The sequence below is a fragment of the Sceloporus undulatus genome, chromosome 2 (genome assembly GCF_019175285.1).
Source record: "Sceloporus undulatus isolate JIND9_A2432 ecotype Alabama chromosome 2, SceUnd_v1.1, whole genome shotgun sequence".
NCBI classification, from domain to species: Eukaryota; Metazoa; Chordata; class Lepidosauria; order Squamata; family Phrynosomatidae; genus Sceloporus; species Sceloporus undulatus.
The window spans coordinates 292,575,833-292,588,694 of NC_056523.1; the positions used below are offsets into that span (position 1 = coordinate 292,575,833).

At 39.8% G+C, this 12,862-nt stretch overlaps 1 protein-coding gene across 2 annotated transcripts in view; it reads right to left on the reverse strand.

The window, feature by feature from the left end:
* HOMER1 (homer scaffold protein 1) overlaps positions 1–12,862 on the reverse strand; it is a 106,184-nt gene that overhangs the window by 82,975 nt on the left and 10,347 nt on the right. The window contains exon 1 of one of the 2 annotated variants that reach the window (XM_042452303.1): positions 10,616–10,754. The exons of the other annotated variant lie outside the window; for it this stretch is intronic. Within the exon in view, the coding sequence (XP_042308237.1) occupies positions 10,616–10,674 (59 nt within the window). The 5' untranslated portion in view covers positions 10,675–10,754. Of the gene's footprint in view, positions 1–10,615; positions 10,755–12,862 lie in introns of those variants that run through there. 2 annotated transcript variants of the gene reach the window in all.

Genomic DNA, 12,862 nt, shown 5'->3' on the forward strand with positions numbered 1-12,862 from the left:
AAATCTGAATAACATCTTTTAAATTATGTTGCATAGTGTTTATCTATTTTGAGAACTTGCTTTTTAGAACAGTAGTATAGTCGATACTGCCCTCTTGCTACTTAACTTTGAAATAACTTTAGTGAACACATGGTCACTAATCATGTTATATTCCTCCTTCTATTTAGAGTGTTCTGTAACCTGGCTGGACAAAAATGACACTCCTGGGGGGGATATAACCACAGTATTTTGAGAGAATAGTTTATAAAACTGTCACTTAATTATGCACATTTGTGTGGTTAGTGAGGATTCGTGAGACAGCCTTCTCTGTGGTTGTTCCCAGATTGTGGGAGGTCAGGTTGTCCCCCACCCTGCTCTCTTTTCGCTGGCAGCTGAAGACTTTTTTTTATTTAAGCAGGCATTTGGTGGATGAATTTTACTTCTGCTGTGCTGTGTGCTGTCAGTGTTTTATGGCGTCTTCTACTTTTAACTATGTGTTTCTAATTTATGTTCTAATATTAATAATATTTAATTATTTTTTAACTTTTGTAATCAATGTTTTTAACGTCTGTCTTTTTAAATTATTGTAACTTACATTGAATCTCATTTGTGGGAGAAAGTTGGGCTATAAATCCTTGAAATAAATAAATAAATAAATAAACTTTTTAAAATTACTGGCATACTCTGGATACTGTATTAAAAGGTATGGAGGCTTGAACGTCTCCAGTTTATCCTCCAAGCACTGGAACTTAAAGATTTCTTTGCATTCTCAGAAATAGTTGCCAGTTTTACTGGTCATCCAACATCACTCTCTAGAACAGATCCCTGAGCTGGTTTCCAAGACATCAATTCTTGTTCTGTAGAACTGCAGCACATATGGAAAACAGTTCTGCAGAACTAGCTTATGACCAAGTGACTTCTTGCACAGCTATGGGTTTCCATCAGACCAGCAAAGGAAGCAGGAGATAATATGTGAATGGTTTAATACTGGACTGATTACTGTACATATGGTGGAAGACATTTTTATGGTCAGATTATTACTAGCAATTATAGGTTCCTGCTCCTTCCTATTCTCCTAATGATCAACAAATTTAACTTGCACTCATACTAAGAGCCAACTGAATTTTAGGAGATGTCTGTGGTATATATAGACTGAACTTGAAAGCTACTGCTTAACTCAATTCAAAGATGACTGTTTGATATAAAAATAAATCTTTTTTTAAAGTAACACCAAAATATTTTTCTGAGACTAGAGAAGCTTCAGATGAGCTGCACGTAATTTATTGCATGAGTTGACAAATTGTGTCCAGTGGGTCCCACATACCCCTTGGGACTTTATGTGTGGCCCCAGAAGCCACCAAAGCTCCCAGATCCCCCCCCCAAAAAAACTTTTAAATGACAGTGGGTCCTTGGTATCTCCTGGGGTTTGGTTCCAGGACCCTCTGTGGCTACCAAAATCTGTGGATACTCAGGTCCCATTATATACAATGGCATAGTAAAATGGTGTTTCTTATATAAAATGGTAAAATCAATGTTTAGTTTTTGGTTTTATTAAAAAATATTTTCATCCCATAGATGGTTGAATCCATGGATACAGAATCTGTAGATATGGGAGGACTGGCTGTATATTTGGTCATTTTTTTTGGGGGGGGGGGGTGAGGTTTTTGCTTTTTTATTGTTTTTTGTTTGTCCAAAGCCACCAAAACTTCTTTAAAATGTGGTAAATATACCTAAAATAGCAGCTGGGAGTGATGTTGCATCACTTTAGGTGTGCTAAAATGTGTGTGCATTGCCAACCAGGTGGGTGCAGGAGAGGAATTGGTCCCTACTCCCTCTGCAGTTGCTATTTCTGATTTATTGTATTTATACTTCACCTTTTCCCCAAAAGATGACAAACAAGATTGCTTCAACCAGCTTCGAATATATTAAGTTTCCAGGCTTAATACATGCAATTTCTAGTTAAAGGGGATCAAACAGTAATCAGGAAAGACACTCCAGACTCTGGAGAACTATTGTGACACATACTGTAGGTCTGACCAAAATAGAGAAATAGCCTAAGTCTGGTAACATTTTGTTCTAATTCAGAAGAGACCATTGATATAAACCAATCCATGAGCAATTAGATGTCATGACAACTATTACTGAGCCAGCTCTCAGTGGAGACTATGGATGCAAGACCACTCTTCTTCGGGTCAAAATAAGGGCATCAGAACAATGAACTTCATTTCATGTTTGAATGTAATTACATTCAATACCTTAAAGAGATGTGAAGCTCAAACATGTGCATGCTCCTTATGAAGTACGTTAGTCCAATAATTTTTCATTCTCCCAACAGGTTAAAAACACTTCCAATAGGCTTATCCTGCCCCTTCTCAGAAAATGAACAGCAGGAAGTAATGAAATACTTTGTTCATGTGAACTGTGGAAAAATATAAGACAGGGAAAGAGCATTGCATAAATGTAAAAGTGAATGGCATAAAATTAATTCTAAGGAATGTAGTGAAAAGGAGTTGTTACATTATACGGCTAGTGTCAAAAACAGGCAATCCATTCTGCTAATTTTATATAGAGTGGGCCCACCATAATGGTGGGCCCCTGACACACAATTCTGTCCACCTATGGATCACCTCATATGGCAGCGACATGAACGAGTACATGCTGAAGCATTCACATTCTAGTCATTACCACTGAATAATAAGGGGCATGATCGTCCATGTTTTTGGCATCGGGGCGGGTGGATACCCTGCCAATATAGAGGGCTCATTGTACACCCTTTCCTTCAAAGCCCTATAGACACCATATAAGGTCGCCTACCTCTAACATTTTATTGTTATAGGAATCCTGAAAGATACATTAAACTGAAAGATCATAATTGGCCCAAGGGACTACCACAGACCAGTGTCATGGATTTTCTCAGTTGCTTATCTAAAGTTACTAAACAGTTACACTGTAGAGGGGAACATGAGCAGCAGCAAAATGAAAATTTAAATAATCATTACCAACTAAAAAATAACCAGCTCTTGGAACACTAATACTGTATTACAGTAGAGTTTGTTCTTCAGAAGCATAATTTACTACAGATATTATGTCAGGTGTATTTATTAATCTACTTAATGTAGAAAATATGCCCATAAACTGGTAAAGTGCAGTCTATATGCTGCCCGTGGCCCGTGGGACCACTGAAACACCCCATTAAGAAAAACTAAGGGAGCTGATTTGGGGGCAATTTCTCAAAATTTGTTTCTCCTAATTCCCCAGAGCCCTCAAACCTTTAAAAAAATCAACCAAAAAGGCATCCAGAAGTGATGTTGCATTGCTCCTGCTGTGCCAAAATCCACCAATGAGGCCTGCTGGGTGGGTGCAAGAGAGCATGGACCATACCTCCTCTGCAGTTGCCCACCCTTGCCATAAACCATGGTTACAGAGTAGCTTTCAGCATACATACAAATACAAAAAGGGATAGTCTAGAACAGAAATGGGCAATTTATGGCCTTCCAGATGTTGGGCTACAATTCCCATCATGCCTAGACAGCATTGCTAATGGGAAGGGACAATATAAGCTGTAGTCCAACAACATCTGAAGGCTATACATTCTGCATCACTAATATAGGGAATGTAGGGCATACTGAGTGTAATTAACAACAAAACAGCTACTGGCCTATTCCAGCTCGAGACCTCAGCCTGACATCTATCAGTTTCAATCAATAAATTTATCTTTTATGTTTCCCTTTCTTCTTCTTTCCTTCTTCTTTCCTTTTTCTCCTTGATTTTAATTCCTTGTCTTCATTTTCTTTTGTTGTATGACTTATCCATTTTATTACATTCTATTAATTCAATATTTTTTCAAGTTCCATTTACTTCATCTATTCAATTTTTTTCTCTCTCTCCCCCCCCCCTTCCTATTGAGGATGTTCTGTGAGACAAATTAGTTAAGGGTAGGGAGAAAAGTGCAGTAGTGGATCATAATGCTTTTTTCAATTGGAAGTCCAGTGTTTTTCTTTTTTCTTTTCCCCTTACTTCCGTATCTTCATGTTTTTGAAGGGTTTTTTTTTTCTTTCCTTAACTGTTTTGGAGGAGGGAATTGTGGGCACTTTTTATTTTTATTTTACTTTCAGTCACCTGAGGTGTTTCTTCCTCTCTCTCTCTGTATGTGTGTATATGTGTGTGTGTGTATGGAATAGATACATATACACACACAAACACAAACAAACAATTTTATTCACTTATGTGATTTTATAAAGTTTCTCAGAGTTCATAGGATTACCATAAGCAGTGAAGTGATGATTCATGGAATTAATAACTACAGATCACAGTTTAGGAAATATATGCTATTTTGTGTGAACATTTTTTTAAATCAAGTTCTGTAATACTGGAAATAATGGGTATGATGTACAGTAGATGCTAAAATGTACTAGTGGTTTAATGCTTAATGTAATTTCACAGACTGTCAAAGGACTGCAAGATGTAAACAAAAGTGCTTTCTCAGTTAAAAGAATTTAATGCTGGCATTGCATTCCTACAAGAAACCCATTTCATGACATAGGATGCAAACATCCTTCAGGAAAAAAATGGGTTGGTTAGGTCTGTTACAAATGTTTCTAGATGGTATAAAGGTGTGGCATTCCTAAACCACAAATATCTTTCTATTTTAGTACAGTGGGCAGTAATAGATCCAGATGGCATTTAAAAAATTACTTGTAAGATATTTTGAAAAATTAATTTTTTTGATTAATGTTTATGAACCTAATAGTGATGTGCCAGAGATGTTTATAACAGTTTTAGCAACATTGTTGAGTTAGATAAGATTATTTGATCTCTGGATCCTTTGCTAGATAGAAATATACTTCCGACAAGGTAAAAAATCCATGGTGAGAGCTACTTTCATAGAATCGTAGAGTTGGAAGAGACCGCAAGGGCCATCCAGTCCAACCCCCTGCCATGCAGGAAATCCAAATCAAAGCATCCCTAGCAGATAGACATCTAGCCTCTGCTTAAAGACCTCCAAGGAGCTACTTTACAGGCATATATGTATGAATATGGTTAAATTGATGCATGGAGAACTAAACACCCATGAGACAGATACCTTTATCTCTTTGGTCTACTGTTTCAGATTAGATTATTTTTTTAATTTCTATACCTTTGTTTAGTAACATAAACATATGCAAAACTGAATCCCTGATAACAATAGACCATAATCCAGTTTATCTAGAATTGTATTTTTCTAATGCTCTAGCCCCATGGTGTTGAATCTATTGCACACATGCCCTTTCTGGCATGCAAAGCCATTTCTGAGGACACAGAGAGACGGGAGGGTGAAGGAAGAGTAGGAACAGATGCGTTCCTGTTCCTCATCTTCCCCCACCCTCCTGTGACTTTAGCTGCCTCTCTGGAGACAGCTAAAGGCCTGGGAGGGTGGGCAATAGGAGGAACAGGCGCACGCCTGCTCGTCTTCTTCCCCTCTGCCCTCCTATGCTTTTAGCTGTCTGTAGGGAAGTCCCACCCCTGGAAGGCAGACATCCCGCCCCCAGAAGGCAGAAGTCCCACCCCAAAATCCCATTCCCCCCTGGAAGTCCTGCCTCCCAGAACTGGGTAAACACCCGGTGCAGGAACTCCTTTGACTTTGGGCACTCCGCCTCTAAAAAGCTCACCATCACTGCTCTAGTCTATACTCTTTAGTCTCTGGCAATGTAATATTTAACTTCTCAATGGCAAGTTACAGGCCGCCCAAAACGGGCGGTTTGCCGCCGCCGCCGCCGGTTGTTGCGTCCAGGAACCGCAGCGGCCAAACCGCGTGGTTCCCGGGTGCAGCAAGAAAGAAGCACCAAAATGGCACTTCTTTCAGTGACCCGGAAGTGGTGCCGCAAGGCGCTAGTTGCGCACTCGCAGCGTCACTTCCGCCGTGCGACATCCGGATGTCAAAATGACGCCCCTGTGTGGATGGAAGGGACGCCTCTTCTCAACTCTAACACGCCCCTTCCTAACCCTAATACGCCCCTTCGACGCATCTGTAACGCGCCAATGATGCACAGTTTAGGTCTCAAATATCAGTAGATCTGGCAGAATATTTTAAAATAAATGACTACTCTGCAAATTCTTACACTGTTGAATGGGCAGCATGCAAAGCGTTCAGGGCAGAATCATTGCTTATTCTTATAAATAAAGGTTTAAAATTTTAGAAAGTAATTACTGAACAAGCAGCTGAAAGTTCTGGTATCCCGGTTGACTGTTTCTCCATATGAACAATTTTAACAAGAATTGCAAAAAGTTAAATATGAATGAAATAATATTCTCTCACAACAAATGGAACGGACTATGGCAAGCATGTCGGGAGGCAATGGGGAAATCTTTCATCAACCATTAATTAACTACAGTATATGGGGGCTAGAGCCAGAGTATAAAGGACAACAATAGCAAGTACATTTCTGTACCACTGATCTGTGAACTAAGCAGTTTACAACGTGTAAGCTAATGGCTTTCAACAAACTGGGTACACATTTTAGTGACCTACGGGAGGATACAAGGCTGAGTAGATCTTGGAGCCCCTGGGATCGATCTCACAACCTTGTGGCTTGCTGTATAAGCATTTAACCACTGTGACAGCAAGAATAAAGGATAATAAATCCACTTGCATTTCTACTGGATTAGGAATTGAGACTCTCTGCAACTGATGAAGACTTTTCAACATAATTTTGATCATGGCAGACCTATAAGAAACAAACTTTTGTGTAGTTATGATTTTAGCCTATTTTGAATGGAGTATTATTTGACACAAAAGCATATGAAAACTGCTTTCCAGACAAAAGTACAGTGGACCCTTGCTTTATGCGGAGGATCCATTCTGGACCCCCACCCCCGCGTAAGGCTAATTCTGCGTATGCTTGAGCCCATTCATTTGAATGGGGCTCGTGCGAATGGTGGCGTGGCGGTGGCACGGGAGCATGCGGGGCGCCATGGGTGCACACCCCATTCATTTGAATGGGACACGCCGCCCCTTGCACCCCGCACGCTCCCCGAAGCTTGAGTGCGTATGCTCAAGTCCACATATAGCGTGGCCGCATATAACGCGGGCGCACTGTAATCTGGCATTATATATTCTTCTGTTGTAGTTTAAGATATGGTGTACTTTTTAAACAGAAAAAGAAGATAGCATCAAAGTGGGAAAAGTTTCATATATCTTCCAGAACATATTATTTGGTTAACATGAAGACAGGGTTCATTACAGATCTTCAACTTTGGTAAGAAACCAAGCTTATCATTCACTACAATTCTTTTGTTTTTAACATCATAATATGTCTGTGTCAACTATCATTTGCTGAGAGATGTTTTAAGCAAAATCTATTGTTCTGTTCCTAAACCGAAGGCACAGTTCTGTGTCATTTATTGCACATTTTTACCAAAACAGAACAAAATAGTACAAAAAACAATTTCAGTAGCCAATAGTGTTTAGCATTCAGGAGCTCCTGGGCCTTCTGGGTGCATCAGCTTTAACAAGTTACAGTGCTACTGTTTTATTTAACATTTATTTATATTTATTGTTCAAGCACTTCTCTGAAGCCCTTAATTTCTCAAAAAATGAGGTGTAACATAGTTCTCTAAAAGGCGAATTCATTAGAACAGCACCACTGTAACTGCCTGTCCCACTTGACTCATGGTCTGCTGGCTTTTCAATCTGTTTTGTCCCTGGGAAAAAGTGGCACTAAGAAGAGTGAAGTCTTCTATTTCTAGGTTTATTTCATATAGGTTAGCTCCTATATGAAATAAACTAAGACATGATCTGTCAGACCCAAATTACAAGGCAGACTTCTGCCCCCCCCCCCCCATGAAAAACAGCCTGCTAGACTCCTATCAGAAGGGAGAGAAAGGCAACTTGAATATTTGTCTTTCTGAAGCTTGTTTCCTCAAAAATGGACTCCAAGCTCTTATTTTTCCCCACAGGTGGGAAAAAAAGGTATAGCCAGTATAATGTGAGACTTCAAGTGAGGGCTTAAATAACTGAGGGCTCTACCACACAAAGAATTCATACAGAAAAGGTAAGCAAGAAGGTTCTAGGTTAAGCTTTGTTCAAGCTGGATACAGAATGGATCTTAAGAGACTTATCACATGAAAAAAGAAAGCCAACGCAGATTGGGAGAGTAGCAGCTTTCTCTATGCCTCTCCACATGCCGCCAAAGCACTTCTGTTCTCTTCCTAAGGGAGACTTTGGTAAAAGTATCTCTTTTGTTGTGCTGGAAAAATCCACTTGGCAAAAGGCACATTTTATGACTCTCTTCCTTGAGAAGGAGAATGGATGTGCTATCACAGCATGCAAAGAGGCAAGAAGAAAACCATTACTCTCCTGATCTGTTTTAGCTTTCTTTTCTCCTGTGATAAGGCTCTAAATCATGCTCATCCACTTATCAAGCTCCTTCTCCTTTGCCCAAACCATCTAGTATAGTTGGCCCTTGGTATTCACTGGGATTTGGTTCCAGGACTCCCAATGGATATCAAAATCTATGGATGCTAAAGACCCATTATATACAGTGGTGTAGTAAAATTGTTTCCCTTGATTTTTAGATTTTTAAAACATATTTTCAAGCTGTTGATGTTTGAATCCATGGATATGGAGAGCCCACTGTACCTCCTTACTTCACAAAATCATACCATAATAAAAAGATAAGCTGTTATGGAAGGCAAGAAATAGTCCTCTTCCAGTACATACACTAGGAGGATTTCCTTCTCCTTGTCCAAACTATCCATTAACTGAAAACCCAAGCCTGTGCATACTTACAGTCCTTTCTCTGACAAGTACTGCAAATTCTCATGGGCCCTCATTTGTTAAATAATACATTTATAGCATATTTTAAAGGTCTTTACTAACTTTTAATTATCTTGATCAGTCTAATAATATCAGGCCTGCAATGTTCTCAGGATGCAGAAAACTTTTTAAATGTATGCTCAAGACTTAAGTATAGTCTAAATCAAGCTAAAATCCTAATTCAGGTCTTTCATATCTATCATCCAATTTACTGTAGCATGCAGATCCTTTTAATCTAACTTGTGGTTTCATGAAACTGGTTTCAACTGTTGTTACCATCCTTCACAGAGAATGTTTCTACTGTAGCTAATCTAAAAAGCGCACAAAAACATACATCTAAAATATATTTAGAAATGAGCATTACACAGCTGTTTCTGAATATTTGATCCTAAAGCAACCCTATCATGGGGCTTTTTGGCAAGATTTCTTCATAGGAAGTTGCCTTCCTCTGAGACAGAGAGTGTAACTTGTCCAAGGTCACCCAGTGGGTTTCCACAGCTGAGTGAGGATTCAAACTTTGGTCTCTGGAGTTGTAATGCTCAAACTACTCCATCACACTAGCTTTCTTCTGAATACTACTGTGGGTTTAATCAGAACTGACAAAATAAGACAGGGTTATACCTATGTATTCCAAAGGCACAGCTCAGTAATAAAGAACACTGTCAGGGCTAGGTCTTGGTTAGTCTAGCTGAATAAACAACTAGCCTAAGCAGCAAACTAAAGCCAATGCCATATTCAGTTTTGGTATTGGTGTGGTATTTGTTGCAAGCAGGTATTTCTGATTACAAAAGCAGCAACTATTTCATTCAGCTTCAACAAACTCAAAGAGGTGATGGCATCTTAGAGTGCTAATTAATTTATTATGGTGCAAGTTTTTCTGAACTATATCTGATTTCATCTGGTGAAACTTATCCAATAAAAACTTATAACAAATTTGTTAGTCTTTAAGGTGCCACAAGGCAGTGGGTTTTACTTTTTTTCATGTCACCCTTCCACAAAAGGGGATATTTCAGAGGTTGATTTGTTCAGGTGCACAAACAGAATGTTCCTGTGAAAAGTTTAAGGTTATTGTTTTAACCATAAACATCTTTGATATACCAGTTCAAGACTGTCAAATTAGACTCGTTCAAGTTTACGCATAGCTCACTTTGACAGTGTTCACTTGCTCCCTGCCATCATGACTCTCCAACATCAAACTCCTGGAAAATCTGGGGAGGTAGTACAGTATGTGTGAATCAAACGACAAGACAAACTCTGCTTGCTACATTCTTGCTATATCAGCATTTTCAATACATCCCACACACACTGCAGCAGACAAGATAACTCATCCACAATGTCTTCGTAGTCTCCTTTTCCCAACACCACTTGAAAGCTCACAGCTTTAAGTGAATTATGGCAGTTTCTACACCATGAAAGAATCTGCCACTGCATTTAAAGGCTACATTCCCTGAAAAAACTGGAATATGATTTGACTTTGGGCCAGGTCACACAACAAAACTGGCATGGTGAAAACAGGGAGTTTTGTTCAATTAGGTACATCACAAGAAGTTGTACTTCACTGCACATTTTATTTCAAACTCCACCTGCTACCACACCAAAAAAAATCTTATATGACACACATCTACCATCTCAGTTGCAAGCTGGGACATGGCAAAAATTTAATTTCCATTCCTACGCCACAAGGCAAATTAAAGACAGATAAGCATGCCTGCTTAGTCATGTGAACAAGCTGCAAACCTGACTACACAAACCTGCCTCCAACATCAAGTCACATGTATATGCAGTATATATGCAGGAGGCCTGTCAATTTCACAATCATGCTGTTAAACAGAAAACCTTTACCTTTCTTCCAGGGCAAGACTTATATTCATTAAACCCAAGGCTGAGCCTTCACCTTCCATCTTTGCCACTCTAAAGTAAAATAACGTAGGTAAGTATGCTCCAAGATACTCAATTCATCTTGAACCACAAGTAGAGTGACATCGGATGACCTGGTAATTGACCCAGCTTGAAGTGCCAAGTGATTGCTCTTATATGCCAATTAAATCATGTGGCTGGATTGTGCCTCAGCTCAAGCTAGACACAGAGCTACTCTGCCGTGTGCCCATGAGGAACAGCATGTTTATTTTTGCACTTCCAACAGATGGATTTACAGTCTCCCTATGATACCATAGCAGTTGCAAAATTTTCTTCACTCTTAAAAGTACCATTCTTCCTCTACGGAGATATATTTGGATGGTGTATTTTACAAAGTGAGCATGTCTCTTGGCACCTTTAATAGTACATAATGAAGAGCATCAAATTCACTAAATATCCACTCTAACTAATCTCATATTACCAATGGCAATGGGATTTCACGTCTCTATTGGGCAAGTCAGACTTAAGCCATATAACTCTGAGGCATGTAGGTGAGACAACCCAGCAAAAGGGCCCATGTACACGATGGATGCTCCTACCAGATCTAGAACTCCTAGTGCTACCACTGCATTGTGCAAAGCAGCCATTCTGTTCCCTCTCCTAAGAAGACTTTCTGTGGTAAAACAGACAGAAACAGTCATGGAAAAACATGGAAGGTTAAAAATGGAAGACAATATTGGCTCATTTGGAATGTCATGATTTATGATTTTAGTTTGCTACCAGAGCAACAAGCCAGTAGTGCTGGTTCAGACACAACACTACAAAAACCATACACAGAAGCTCCCTGATTTGAACATCACAATACACTTCTTGAGTTGCTTTTTGAGGTGAAGCTCAAAACAGAAGTGACTATACTGAAGGAAAAGCACATTGTTCACTTATAGTAAGCCAGGTCTCCTGGCTTAAAATTACATGTGAATACAGCTACTTTGTTTAAAATAAATAAATCTACTTTTGAATGCAAAGAATAGATGTCGGAGAAAATATTTGTTGTGAGTTTGACACACACATGAAACTGACAGAATGACATAGGTGCTTGAAGCCAGTATCTACAGTCGTCCCTCCACATTCGCTAAGGTTAGGGGCACAGGACCCCCATGAATGTGGAAAACCACAAGTAACAAAAACACTATGTTTTTACCTGGGAGAACACCTCTCTAGAAATTACTAGGTCCTCCAGTGCAACTCTGTGGTCAACGTCTGTCAGACACTGACCACAGAATTGCACTGTAGGAGCTACAAATGCCTAGTGGAATGTTCTCTCTAGGAATCTCTAAGTTCTTTAGTGCAACTTTTGGTTAAAGTTGACCATAGAGTTGCACTGGAGAACCTAGATATTCCTAAAGAGAACATGTTACCGTATTTTCCGGTGTATAAGACGACTGGGCATATAAGACGACCCCCAACTTTTCCAGTTAAAATATAGAGCTTTGGATATACTCACCATATAAGACTACCCCTCTTCCAACGCACACCAAATAAAATTTGTAAAAACATCAGATTTGATTTCAATATGGTAATTTTAATTCAAATGCTTATGACATGCAGGTACTTAGCAGGAAAACATGTTCTTATACAAAGCCTGCTTGAACTGGTCAGCTCTCCCTGCCTGCCCAGCCCTCACTGTCTCCAAGACTATCAGAGCGGTAGTGCAAACACAGCTCTTTTTTCTATACCCCGGGCATTCCGGAAGCCTGCAGCTTGCGCCACCCTTCACTTACACCTTTCTGGTGAGGCGCCCCCTCACCTCGTCATCAGAACTGCGTTAAGTCACTTCTTTCCACGAATCCTTGTGAGTGGATTTTCTTCTACCATACCTGTACAGCACCACCCTTGCTGCTTTCATATGGTTGCTGCATACGGCGGAGATGCAGCTGTGGCCATTTTTGAGCTCCCCCCACCATATGCGGTGACCACAGATTCTCCAGTCCAGCTCAGAAGTTTCAGCGCCTGCCCTATAAGATGATACCTGGCATCATCCTATAAGATGCCCTATAAGATGATACCTCTCCGTTGAGGGAGAGAGCCCGTTGAGGGAGAGAGCAGGCCGGCCCAGCGTCATCAGGGGCTGGCCTGAAGATACAGTGTATCTTAATTGTAGATTTTTCTTATACTGTTATATAATTTTCTTGTACACCGCTATGATCTATTTGGAATAGCGGTTTATAAATA